The following is a 12,443-nucleotide window of genomic DNA, read 5'->3' as shown; positions in this document are numbered from 1 at the left end:
TTCATAACAGTAGCCGCTCTCTATAATCCTAAATGAATGAATCTAATGGGCTATACACCGATATGAAGGCACGTTCAGCTCTCAAGTGCCTGGTTTTGGACGTCAAACGGCCAGACCCCCGTGGAAGAGGATTTAGGGCTGCTCGTGATTCCCAAAACCTTGTACTGGGTACCCATACCACTGCGGTCGACCAGGCGGTTTGCAGCATCGAGAATCACTTTCTTCCTTTCCTCCGAAGAGGCATTGCGCACCAGAGCTTCGACTCGTGTTTGGAGTGCCATTCGCTCGAGGAAGTCAGCCTGGGTAATAGGACCATGGGGTTCAACTGTGTCGTCGTCAGTATACTTGGTCGTAATAACGAGATGAAATAACCCCACTCAAACCGGTCATGGCTTCCTTGAGGTATGCAAAGTCGACGTTGGCAGTAATATCACATTCTCCCGGTCGGTGGAATACGTCCACGATCTTGTGTTCCTTGAAGGCCTAGGGATCGCAACCATGGTCAGTGTCCAAGAAAAGCCTCCTTCCGCACGAAAATTATGACACTTACCCGGAAAGAATCACCGAAAGCGTGGTCAGCGCCATAATCAATGACCAACCCACACCCTCCAACTCCAGTTTCCTGCTGCGAGGCCTCGACAAGATCGAGCGGTTTCTCTTCCAGGCCACGGGCAGAGAGTAGTCGCCCAATTTGGTGCGCTATTCTGAAAGACGTGGGCGAGACTTCGATGGTGGAGCCTATGGGTAGATTGCGGAATCGAAGGGAGCTGTTGCCGAGGAGGGTTGAGGCTGGGGAAGGGAGAGGGTTGAGAACGCGGCGAAGGACGCCTTGTTTCTGGGTTTGCGGTTGGGAGGGCGAAGATTCGGATGAGGACAAGGAGTCGTTTGAGGCAATCATGACCTCATTCCACCCCGCCTCGGTCTTTTGGACGACGTGTACAGGTAAGGCGTCAAAGAATTCATGAGCTACGAGCATGGTGTACACCGAAGGGTTCCTTGGAATTTCGTGAATTCCATTGTGGAAATGCAGATCGCATTTCTCGCCGAGCTTTGCCTTTTGAACAGAACGAAGTGCTTCACTCGTTTCAACCAGGTGTACGCCAGTCAAGGCCTTTTCAGGGAGGAATTTCTTCACGATCTATATGTCCCCTAGTTAATTATGAAACGGAAGCACGAGGTGCGGACTGACATACCCTCAAAATATCGTCCATGAGCGTTCCGCGACCAGGCCCCAATTCGACGAGTCGTATGGCAGGTGGTGTCCCAGCGTCCGCCCATTGAGAGACGAGCCATACTCCGACAAGCTAAATTCATTCAAGTCTAAAGGTTTGTTACCGCTCGAATCTCTCTTCCACTGCAAGCAGGGACAACATACCTCACCAAAGACCTGGCTGATTTCAGGACTTGTAATAAAGTCGCCACTAGTCCCGAACACAGCGTTGTTTGGGTTCATGTAGTACCCATGGGTAGGATGTGAGAGGCATAGTTGCATGTATTTCGCAAAGGATATGGGACCAGTCGCCTAGACATGTCTTCAGTCTTCCACAACCCCCTGGACGGAACTGGCTTGACTTGCCTTGACACTATCCAATACAATCTTCTCCACGGGTGTCAAACCGGGCACGGACGCGAGGCCATGACTCCATCTGATTCCCGTACAGCCTTTACGTCTCGCTAAGGCTCTGTTGGTAAAAACGACTCGACGAGATAAGTTCGTGGCGAACATGGAATCGTCGACAGCACGGTTCCGACTCTGACGCGACGTGACTGGATCCCGGATTAGTCATCGCGATTTAAAAAGGAAGTCGGTTATCTCATTTTCGATTAGATCGATTCCCCCCTTCCCGCCCTCTCTCAACAACCTTCTTTCTCTCTTACCGCCTCTCTACACCCAACACTACATCCAACACTAGCCTACACTCTTCCACTATGGCTACCCGTAAGCAGGGAGAAATTGTAGGATGGGATAAGGCCTATTGACACGCAAAAACAGGTCTTCAATTCGAAAACAGCAGCGACATTGGCGTCTTTTCAAAATTGACCAACAGCTACTGCCTCGTTGCGATCAACGGCAGTACCAACTTTTACTCAGCTTTCGAGAGCGAGCTGGGAGATGTCGTGCCAATCGTGCACACGAGTATTGGTGGAACTCGGATAGTTGGACGGTTAACTGCCGGTACGTCCATCTCAAACAGCAATTTTGCATTCCAAAACGGGGCCACTAAACTGGTGAAAAAAAAGGCAACAGACATGGCCTCCTCGTCCCATCCACAACAACAGACCAAGAACTCCAACATCTCCGTAACGCCCTCCCCGACTCTGTATCCATCCAACGAGTAGAAGAACGATTATCTGCCCTTGGAAACGTCATCGCCTGCAACGACTATGTTGCTCTCGTGCACCCCGACATCGACAGAGAAACAGAAGAAATCATTGCAGATGTTCTCAAAGTCGAAGTGTTTAGGCAGACGATCGCGGATAACGTCCTCGTGGGGAGCTATTGTGCGATTACGAACCAGGGTGGACTTGTGCACCCCAAGACGAGTATACAAGATCAGGATGAATTGAGTAGTTTGCTGCAGGTGCCTTTGGTGGTACGTGTTTTTTGTCCTTCTGTATACATAGACGGTGTTCTGATGGTTCATTTATAGGCTGGTACAGTGAACCGTGGTTCGGATGTCATTGGCGCCGGGCTGGTCGTAAACGACTGGTGCGCGTTTACGGGTCTCGAAACAACAGCAACAGAGATCAGTGTCATTGAAGCTGCATTCAGTGCGTATCAGACTCGCGCTTTTTTGCCTTCTGTTAGCTAACATCTCGTCCAGAGCTCCAAGGACAGGAATCAACAGCAGTCATCGGAGAGATGAGAGATTCCTTGATCGACAACTGGGCTTAATCACTGCATTCCAAATTGGATCTCACTTAACCCATTGTATTACTACCACGCATTGGATGATATGACGCACGCCATGACACAACCTTCGGGGCTTGTCCATCACGAAAATCACCAAGCCCTAAGCTTTCCCGCAAGGTAGCACAGGATAGCATTAAAATCTAGTAGACGAAAGCAAAAGAGCAACTAGTACAATGTAGTAAACAGAGTACATAAGAAAGGTAAGTATGGAAAGCAAAATAATTTATCAGCAACGATCATCATCCTGAAAACACATTAACTAGTGGTCTTTTCACATATCCCAATCCGCCCACATGTGGGCATTCGGATGTGACCCATTCCCATTCGGAGATTGAGCAGTCGCAGGATCCTCCGCCAGCACCAACTCAACCACTTTCTCGCTCAAGCCTTGAGAGTCATTAAACCTCCCTCTCATCGCTACCAACACGTTATCCTGAGGCTTCAAACAAGGCTCGGAAAACAGCAGCCGTATATCACCGCCTTCTATCACCTGCAACAGTCGACCGTTGGCAATGTTGCGAATTTCGATATTGCGGGAAGAGATGAGGAGGAGGAATGCGTTCCGGACAGCGTAGGACGTGACTTTGGTTTCCCAACGGATGTACCCGCACTTCCGAGTGGGTCTTCCGCGGGTGTCAACGTAGCATCCCAAGTCTAAAACCAACTTGGTTAGTCGAGGCGTACAGAAACTCAGACAGAGATTCGCGTACCGTCATAGACGACCATGATTTCTTCGCTGCTAACAAGCAGGAAGCCTAAAGGCCTCGCTCCATCGATCTGTGACTTGAGCCGCACACTGGCGGGCGAGGAGTCCAGGATTGTGGGTATCGGAAGGGTCGATGCTCCTGCAAGGCTATAGCCGAGAGTATCAATTCCGGGACGACGACTTTTGGTAGTAAGTGTTACTCACTTGCTAGGTCCCGCAGTGACGATTCCATCTCGTGTACAGATACCCAGGGTTCTCGTTAGCGCAACCACGTCGTATGCTTCCTTCGGTATTAGCCCTGTCTTTAATAAACACAGACCGTCAGGACTCGTCCATTTCTCAACGCATGCTGAATGCCACTAACCTGACCAAAGGGACGGAACGAAGTCGGTTTCGTACTGCCCCTCTGAACCGTTGTCGCAATCGCCTCTAAAGCATGTATATAACAAGAACTGCTAAGCCTTCTCTTGGACGCATATACCACTGTGCGGCGCGAGGGTAAGTGTCAATAGTTGAAGGACCCTGAAATTTCCACTCACACAACACCCGATCCATCATAACGACTTGCCGAATGAACATGACACTGTGATCAGCGGGAGTCACAGTTTCTCTCGAAGCTTCAAGCATGCGCGGATTACCCTGCCCGATGGCCACCATGGCCAACAAGTCTAATGAGTAGGATACAACGTTCGTGTCGTAGTGGATTATGAATTTGTTGAAGACCAGATTGTTAATTCCCTGGAGAACGGTGACATAGTTGATGCTCGGGAATTGGAGGGCTTTATACCAGCCTGTTCGAGGAGTGAGTTAGCTGGAGTTGGAAAGGGAGGGGGAAAAGTGTACCGTCGGTCCCCCAGCGCGCGACGTAAACCCCGTTCAGAGTTGCAACGGCGAGGAAGCGGCCTTGCGCGGTTACTGTTTTGATGTCAGAGTATTATTACTCGGTCGAGCAAACGAAGAACGTACCGAATGGTGCAGCACAAACAATTCTACCCGTCGCTTTCGAGTGTGGCGTGATAACCGCTTCACGCGGTATTCTGAAGAAACCGTCTACCAACTGCGTTTGCGTATACCACTAGCAACAGCTCGATTAGCTTCCTTCAAATAACTTGGAGGGAATGGGCTACACACAGGATTGCTCTCCTGCTTGACCTGGTGGACGCCCAATGCGTCTACAAACGATGAATACCACTTCTTTCGCACAGCATCTGAATTGACATATAGCTTGAAGGCCTTCATATGCGCCAGAGACGCGTGGTAGAAAGTGAAAGGGTACATAGGGACATCCTTCGTTTGAAAGATTCCCCCTTCTTTTTCTTTTCGGATATCTGGATCTGAATTGAAGGATGCGAGTCGAACAAAGGATAGAGGGATAGGCTGGGGCAGAGACGAGTGAGCAAACGTCCGGGAAGGACTGGTATCACACGCACTCGGTGTGTTTGGATCTTCTTCGTTACAGTAGGTGAGATTCGCTCTTCTTGGTAAATGATGACTGGAGTTTCACGTCAGCCCGACGATGCTACGTTGCCGAGTGAAAATAAAACGCACAGTAGTTATCCAACAACGCAGCCTGCAACTCTTGCCACTTGTCAGAGAATCCATTGTCTGACTTGCCCTTCATCCAAACAGGTCCAGAGTAGACGAGATGTCGCTCCTTGTCGAATAAATCCATATCCTGAAATACAGTATGTTTAAGCAACACAATTCGACTTGAAGAACCAAAGCAAACCCACCGTGATCTCTCCTTTGCCAGGAACCAGATGCTCACAAAGATCCATAAACTTGACTCTCCTCTCCGCTGTCTCAATGCCCGGTTGTGTCGCCTTTATACAATCTCCCAAGATCCCGAGAACCAACGGCAGGGTATCCAAATCTGGATGATCATGCTCTTTATTCGTCTGCTTCAGCATGGACTCGAGCAACAAATTCAACCTTGGTAAACGCGTCACTGGGCGCGATAAAAAGATCTTCATGTCACGTTTCTTAACTCGGGGATCCGAGGAGACGGATTCGAGGAAGGATGCATATCGTTTGTTTGAGGAGAGCTGTTTCTGGTGGAGGGATTCGGCGACAGGGAAATGCTTGATGTAGATTTCGTAGGCTCCGCGGAATTCGGGTTTGAGGGCAGCTAGAACATGTTTAGCGTAGGTGGTTGAATACAGCATGGGGCACTCACTTTCAAGTACGATATCCGAAATCGAATGAACCAATGGGTGATATTCCCTCTGCCTCTCGAATAACGACTCGAGCATCACTTTATGATGCTTCAACAAATCCGCCACATTGCCAAATACTTCGTGCAAGAACCCGCCTATCAGGTGCTCTGGGATCACAGCTGGTTGTGCCTCCTTCATCCCCTTCATAAACACCTCCGTCACCAGTTCCAAATCCGATACGTATTCACGCTCAGCTTTGAAGAACTCGAAGATCATGCTTTGCCGTTTTACTTCTGCAGGGTCGAGTGCATCCAGCGCTTCTTTAGGGACGAGTTTGTGCCATTCCTGGTCAGATTCAGAGAGTTCGTTCGCCTGGAACCGGCGGATGTTTTCCGACATGTCTTGACTATCGAGCGGTATATGTTAATGAGAAGATTGGGGAGAGAAGAAGGCGGAACGTACGATAGACCCATCAATTCCGACGCAATGACACTTTCCTGGTCAACAGAGAACGTGGACTACATATAGTCAACCAAGCCAAGGAGATCAGAGAGGTGAAAGAGTTAACCCGGCGGAAGCAAAAAACGCACATCGACGGGCGAGGCCAAGGCATCAGGATACTGCTCTGGATTCTTCGAATATGAATTGGACGGTTGGAACAACGGCACAGACGGGTTAACCACGGTCCCCTGCAATTTCAAGAGATTGGTATTGCTGAAGACGCCGCGATCGCTTTTCGAGTGCGGATGTGGGTTGGGTCGATGAGGTGGGGAGGCAGGAGCGGATTCTGCCAGACTCTCCGAATTGGAACGGCTAACGTGTATATTGGTCCTGCTGATACGATGCGAGACGGTCGTCGCTGTTGCCGTCGTCGCCCGCTCAAGGGTTGTCGGCGTATTGGAAGAGCCGGAGACGTCTTGACTCGGCACATTCGATGTCGATGAGGCAGAACTCGAAGGCGGGGGAGGTGGTCGTGGTGGGGGACTCGGAGGAGGTTGAGAACTTGTCTGCTGGGGTAGCGGTGGTAACGGTGGGACAGGCGGGACAGGTGGGGTAAGTTTCATCGACGAAAAGGAATGCGACAACGGCGTTTCAGGCATGGGGAACGCCATACTCGCAGGGCCAAAGGTCGATACGCCCCCGCCCCACTCACCGCGCTCAGACATCGACCTCACCCTCTGCCTCGCATACTGCTGTGGATTCAAATGTCCCTCAGAAGCCTGGACGACAGGTGGATACAGACCCCATGATGACGATCCTGATACGCTGTTGGGCGTGTAGTCGTACGCCGGCGGCAACGTCGGTGGGGTCTCGGTGGGTAGCCATGAACGGTCTTGGTCTTGTTCGGGCAGATCAAACGGGTTTGTACTCCCGCTTGTGCTACTCCAGCTGATAGAGTTAACTTCGCCTGGATAATGACCAGTGCCATTCGGAATTGAAGGCTGTCGAACCCCTGCAGGTGGTGGTGGTGGTGGTCGCGTATTCTGGTGGTAGGATGCTAGATGGGGCGGCAGGGGATTATCGATGTATCCAGGAATTCGCTGCATCGCGCATTCAGATGGAGAGCAAAGCGGCGCAGCACCAGATCCTCGAGGTGGAACAAAATGGCATAGAGTCCGAAATCTTACTTCAACCCCGTGTGGTTGGGTGATTTATCGATTTGTCAGTTTCACAGCTTATAGCTATTTCGGGGCGTGGGCGCTCTAGAAGCTGGGGGTGTATTATATATACTCTATATATGTACATAGGGTTGTATAAGTTCTAGCTGTAAATCCAACGATAGCAGATGGGGTGAATTAGCAGGACAATTATAATTAGGCGCTGACAGACAGCTTGTCCTCTTCCTTCTCACCTCGGACCATGCGCCATAGGTCCGGCCCTTCTCGAATGAGAGCCTTGGGACAGTTCACCTTCAATCCATCAATCCAGTGAGAGGGAACATAGAGACTTACAATGACAACCTCGACCGCGATAAGTAGGATAATTATCAGTTCCATAGAATGGCCTGAAGACTGTAATCGGTCAAACTCCGCTGGTAGTCGATCTGGAGGAGGAACGCACTTCTGTCAACAGCTGTCGGAGTGAAGATTGCAGCTGTAGCGTGTATGATGTGAGGGTCCACCCAGGTTTCAAGGATGTAGATGCATACCTCTCCAGCGTATGTAATCTTGTCATTCAAAGCAGCGGTTCGGCCTCGAACTTCCAGTGCATTGCTCATAGACTTGAAATATTCTGGTGTAAAAGGCTATAAGCAAAATGGAGTCCCGACATCACAGATAAACTCACTTTCGAGCTCTGGCTCAGCCCAGTAGAAATCCGGGACTTCCGAAAAGTTCTCCTTGTTGAGATTCAGCAGCTGCCTGAACTTCATGAGTTCACCGAGTTTCTTGATGAGTTGCTTCCTGGGCATCCCGGGCTTTCCAGTCTCAGCCAAGGTATGCGGTAACATCGCCATAGAGTCCAGATAGTTGTCCAATGATTCCTCGAGTGCAGCAAGCGCCGTTGACCGTGAAAGGGCCTGCGAATACGCGTACCGAGCCAACAGAGATTCCTCAGGGAATGCCATCGGAGGTAGGCTGACGGGCAGTAATTCCGGTTCGCTCAATGGCGGAGTCTTTCCGAGGATAATCAAGTCACCCTGTAGTCGCGTAGACCTTGGAAGACATAATAAGTATAACCACGGTGGTTAAAATACGCACCACTCAACTCGCTAGGGTCGACCACGAATTCGAGTTCTTCCGTCTCTTCCTCTTTGAGACGCGCCACGCTCATGCCCGCTGTCCTGTCGATGATTTGCTTCGCGAACCTCCTCACCTCTACTTCATCCAAGCCCCAAGATACAAAACTTCCATTGGAGAATACGAAAACTTCTCCAACCTGGCCATTATTGCCGACCCATTTCGGAACCCACCACGCTTCGTGTAAAGCTTGTGCCCGCGGTGGAAGATCAGGATGACTCCGGAGCCGCGACAAAATGTAGCGCTCGGACGTTGCAAATGTGAAGACAGGTTGGATAGGGCTCCGTGTTGGTGTTGGGTTCGTCCTAAATGCCAGAGACTCTGAAGCTGACCGCCTGAGGGGCGTCACTTCTTTTGGTTTTGGTTTTCCGTCCGTCAGCGGGTTCGCGGTGGGTAGCTTTTTCGAGACGGAGGTCGATGTCGCCCTGTCCGTAGCAAAGTTCCTGAGAGACCAATGTGAGTATCGAGGCAGTTGTACCCTAGAGAACCTTTGGGCCCGGGCACAAGAGCGGACAAGGGCGAACATCGAGAAGAAAAGGGATGAAAGAGGTAGAGAATTGGTTTCTGACACGAACTCATTGTGCCGAGCCATGCCGCGGTTTCATCAAATTTGATCCTGACCAGGACAAAAATAGCCCAGCGTGTCGTCAGTGCGCCAGCACCGAAACGTTGCGGCCGTCGCTGTTGGGCTCGTGGAGCAAGACATTATTGGGAGGAGGGGAGGTCGGGGAGAACAAAAGAACCCTTTTGCATGCGACGGTTCACTGGTTGTGTGATGTCTCAGTTAATCTGGCAGGCCGCTACAGACTACATAGAGCTTTCCGAGTTCCGAGTGTCTTGTCGTCGATAACCAGCTCCAGGGCCATGGCCAGCTTGAGTGAAAGAAAACTCCAAATTATGTGGGCTGTGGATGATTACACAAATCAGAATCACGATCAGACGATCAGAGGGTATAAAAGACCAAAAAGGTTTATAATTCGTTATCAATTCCATCCCTCTTCTCCATCCTACCAACTGCGCAAAACCGCCGCCGCCGCACCAACAGGTCATCTGAAGGCTTTCCAAGTCGCACAGACAGCGCGAGCACGCGACACGTGGGTTCTTGTTCGGCCACTTCGGGACGAGTTCTGACAACACCACATCACCCCAGTCCAGGGCGATTCAAAACTCTCTTTCCCCACACCGACCAATCGTTCCTGCCTCTTGACCCCCAACCACAATCACCCTTTCTCACCGTTTTACACGTCCCCGACAATGGCCCCAGCCGTAAACCACCCCACCGCCGTCAGCTTCCTCGACGAGCACGTCCAACGCGTTCCCCACAGTGACGCAGCTACGTATTATGGCGGCGCAGAGGCCTATACTCGTTCGAGGACCTACAGCCACGTAGGTTTTCTTCTACCCCTGTCTGGTGCTACCCTCTGACGTTGTGTCTCTCGTAGGCTCATTTGCATGGCTACAACCCCAAACGTGCGCCAGCATTCCAGGACGATTGGCACTCCAGAGCCCGCCGTCTCTCCCACGACGAAAAGCCCAGCACGGGTTCCAGGAGATTCCTGATTGACGTCGAGGAAACTATCCGTGTTGTCCTCGAGCAAGAGGACACCGACGGTGACTTTCAGATCAGCGTCACCGACGCTGGCCCAAAGATGATGGCATTGGGCACCGCAACTAGCAATGGATTCAAGACCTTCGACATTAGAGTATGCCTGGTCATCCCTCTCCCTCTCTTACATTCTCTAACATAGCTCCAGGGTACATACATGTTGTCCAACCTCTTGCAAGAATTGGCTCTTGCCCGTGACCACGGCAGGAAGCGTATCATCCTCGACGAGTCCCGTCTCACAGAGAACCCCGTTGACCGACTCTCGCGCATGATCAAGAACTCGTTCTGGAATTCCCTGACTCGTCGTATCGACGGCGATGGCTTAGAGATCATTACTGCTGACCCCAAGAATCGGACCGGCCGAGTTCAACCAAGGATTTATGTTCCCCATGGGGAACCTGCCATGGCCGAGTACTATCGCAAGGTCGCAAAGGAGAAGCCCCACATGAACTTGGACGTTCAGGTTCTCCCTCCCAAGCCTGACGACCCCGAGTTTGTCAAGAGCTTGAACTCCAAGCCCGGCCTGTTGGCATTGGCAATGAATGAAGTCGACGATGGGAAGGGAGGAAAGACCCTGAAAGGTATTCCGTTCATCGTTCCGGGTGCTCGCTTCAACGAGGTACGATCAGCTAGTTTGATATATTTGATGAACCTATCACTGATACGATATTTCAGCTTTACAACTGGGATTCGTACTTTATCTCTCTGGGCCTCTTGGTTGATGGCCAAGTCGCCATGGCTAAGGGCATGGTTGACCACTTCATCTTTGAGATTAAGCACTACAATAAGATCCTCAACGGGTCTCGCAGCTACTACCTCTGCCGTAGCCAGCCACCCTTCTTGACCGACATGGCGCTCCAGATCTATAACCAGCTTGATCGCAACGACGCCGAAGCCAACAAGGCCTGGTTGAAGCGAGCCATTCAAGCTGCCATCAAGGAGTACCACACCGTTTGGGTCGCTGAGCCTAGAATGGATCCCAAGACGGGTCTCTCTCGATTCCGCCCCGATGGTCTCGGTATCCCTCCCGAAACCGAAGCCACCCACTTCACTCACATCCTCGAACCATACGCCAACAAGCACGGCCTTTCCGTCCTCGAGTTCAGCGAGAAGTACAATGACGGGATCCTCAAAGAACCCGAGCTCGACGAATACTTCCTCCACGATCGCGCCGTCCGTGAATCCGGCCACGATACAACCTACCGCTTCGAGAAGCGTTGCGCCAACCTTGCGACGATTGATCTCCAGTGCTTGTTGTACAAGTACGAAGTGGATATTGGGACAGCTATCCGGGAGGTGTTTGATGATCAGCTAGAGTTGGAGGAGGAGTTCGACTTGCAGCCATTCCCTCCCACCCCCGAGACTTATGCTAACCCACGTAGAGAGAAGTCGACCAAGCGCGCGCAGTCGAGCGATGAGTGGTTCGAGAGGGCCGAGTTCAGAAGACAGAGAATCGACCAGTACCTGTGGAACGAGAACAAGAGCCTCTACTTTGATTACGACACTGTCCAGGAGCATCAGATACTCTACGAGAGTGTTACCTCTCTTTGGGCTCTCTGGGCTGGATGTGCGAGCGAAGAGCAGTGCTGGCAGCTTGTGTACGTCCTGTTCCCTTTATCTATTCTTTACGTCCCGCTGATCTTCTCTTTAGTACCCGCTCTTTGAAGAAGTTTGAGGTTCTTGGTGGGCTCGTCTCCGGCACCGAAGAGTCTCGAGGCAAGATTTCCTTGGACCGACCTAATCGACAGTGGGATTACCCCTACGCCTGGCCACCGCATCAGATCATGGCCTGGGTAGGTTTGGAGCGTTACGGTTATCTCGAAGAAGCTCAGCGCTTGGCATACCGCTTCTTGTACATGATGACCACGGCCTTCGTCGACTTCAACGGTGTCGTTCCGGAGAAATTTGACGCTGTCAAGTTGTCTCATCTCGTCGATGCTGAATACGGCAACCAAGGAATCGATTTCAAGATGGTCCCCCGGGAAGGATTTGGTTGGATGAATGGTGGGTGTTTCGATGCTTCCTTTGCGGGACTGAGCTGACGTTCGTGTGTCCGTTTAGCTGCGTACCAAGTTGGCTTGTCCTTCCTCACGACTCACATGCGTCGCGCTGTTGCTACTTGCACTAGCCCTGAAGTCTTCTTCGGCACTGCCAGCAACCTAGGCTTGAGTGGACAGATGGCTCTCGCTAACACCGGACCCACGACTGATCCCCTCAACCTCGCTATGGAGAGCTTGGATCTTTAAGTGTAGCCAACGATTAATATTCGCCTTGGGTTTTGGGTTGATAATAATGGGCTGACAGGGAGATTTCTAACTCCATC

At 51.3% G+C, this 12,443-nt stretch overlaps 5 protein-coding genes across 5 annotated transcripts; 2 read left to right on the top strand and 3 right to left on the bottom strand.

Moving 5' to 3' along the window:
* Window positions 1-74: 74 nt before the first annotated feature.
* CC1G_07094 (hypothetical protein) lies at window positions 75-1,726 on the bottom strand (the record flags this gene model as incomplete). Its single annotated transcript, XM_001836395.2, has 6 exons — window positions 75-325; window positions 384-483; window positions 551-1,138; window positions 1,194-1,304; window positions 1,376-1,522; window positions 1,550-1,726. The coding sequence occupies 6 exons, from the start codon at window positions 1,724-1,726 to the stop codon at window positions 75-77; spliced, it is 1,374 nt and encodes a 457-aa protein (XP_001836447.2).
* A 113-nt stretch (window positions 1,727-1,839) lies between these two features.
* Window positions 1,840-2,974, top strand: CC1G_07093 (eukaryotic translation initiation factor 6). Its single transcript, XM_001836394.2, has 5 exons — window positions 1,840-1,939; window positions 1,994-2,176; window positions 2,242-2,594; window positions 2,652-2,772; window positions 2,826-2,974. The coding sequence occupies exons 1-5, from the start codon at window positions 1,930-1,932 to the stop codon at window positions 2,894-2,896; spliced, it is 738 nt and encodes a 245-aa protein (XP_001836446.1). The 5' UTR covers window positions 1,840-1,929; the 3' UTR covers window positions 2,897-2,974.
* A 211-nt stretch (window positions 2,975-3,185) lies between these two features.
* Window positions 3,186-7,323, bottom strand: CC1G_07092 (signal transducer; the record flags this gene model as incomplete). Its single annotated transcript, XM_001836393.2, has 12 exons — window positions 3,186-3,568; window positions 3,625-3,767; window positions 3,825-3,918; window positions 4,160-4,411; window positions 4,587-4,695; window positions 4,752-4,997; window positions 5,051-5,112; window positions 5,169-5,295; window positions 5,354-5,748; window positions 5,797-6,182; window positions 6,239-6,294; window positions 6,367-7,323. 12 exons carry the CDS (start codon window positions 7,321-7,323, stop codon window positions 3,186-3,188), a joined length of 3,210 nt encoding a protein of 1,069 aa, XP_001836445.2.
* Window positions 7,324-7,590: 267 nt separating this feature from the next.
* Window positions 7,591-9,040, bottom strand: CC1G_07091 (cytoplasmic protein; the record flags this gene model as incomplete). Its single annotated transcript, XM_001836392.2, has 6 exons — window positions 7,591-7,671; window positions 7,729-7,788; window positions 7,838-7,870; window positions 7,926-8,008; window positions 8,063-8,430; window positions 8,472-9,040. The coding sequence occupies 6 exons, from the start codon at window positions 9,038-9,040 to the stop codon at window positions 7,591-7,593; spliced, it is 1,194 nt and encodes a 397-aa protein (XP_001836444.2).
* A 728-nt stretch (window positions 9,041-9,768) lies between these two features.
* Window positions 9,769-12,366, top strand: CC1G_07090 (alpha,alpha-trehalase; the record flags this gene model as incomplete). Its single annotated transcript, XM_001836391.2, has 6 exons — window positions 9,769-9,900; window positions 9,957-10,217; window positions 10,269-10,739; window positions 10,796-11,718; window positions 11,772-12,124; window positions 12,182-12,366. The coding sequence occupies 6 exons, from the start codon at window positions 9,769-9,771 to the stop codon at window positions 12,364-12,366; spliced, it is 2,325 nt and encodes a 774-aa protein (XP_001836443.2).
* Window positions 12,367-12,443: the final 77 nt, after the last annotated feature.

The sequence above is a fragment of the Coprinopsis cinerea genome (assembly GCF_000182895.1).
Source record: "Coprinopsis cinerea okayama7#130 chromosome 4 map unlocalized cont3.4, whole genome shotgun sequence".
Lineage (NCBI taxonomy): Eukaryota > Fungi > Basidiomycota > Agaricomycetes > Agaricales > Psathyrellaceae > Coprinopsis > Coprinopsis cinerea.
Note: the sequence above shows the minus strand (reverse complement) of the source record. Positions and strands in the feature narration are given on the sequence as shown.

Excerpts from the sequence above, each read along its gene's own strand:
- CC1G_07093 (XM_001836394.2), top strand. Across the intron at positions 2,595-2,651 it reads TGCTGCAGGTGCCTTTGGTG|GCTGGTACAGTGAACCGTGG; the intron begins GTACGTGTTTTT and ends GTTCATTTATAG. Across the intron at positions 2,773-2,825 it reads TGTCATTGAAGCTGCATTCA|AGCTCCAAGGACAGGAATCA; the intron begins GTGCGTATCAGA and ends CATCTCGTCCAG.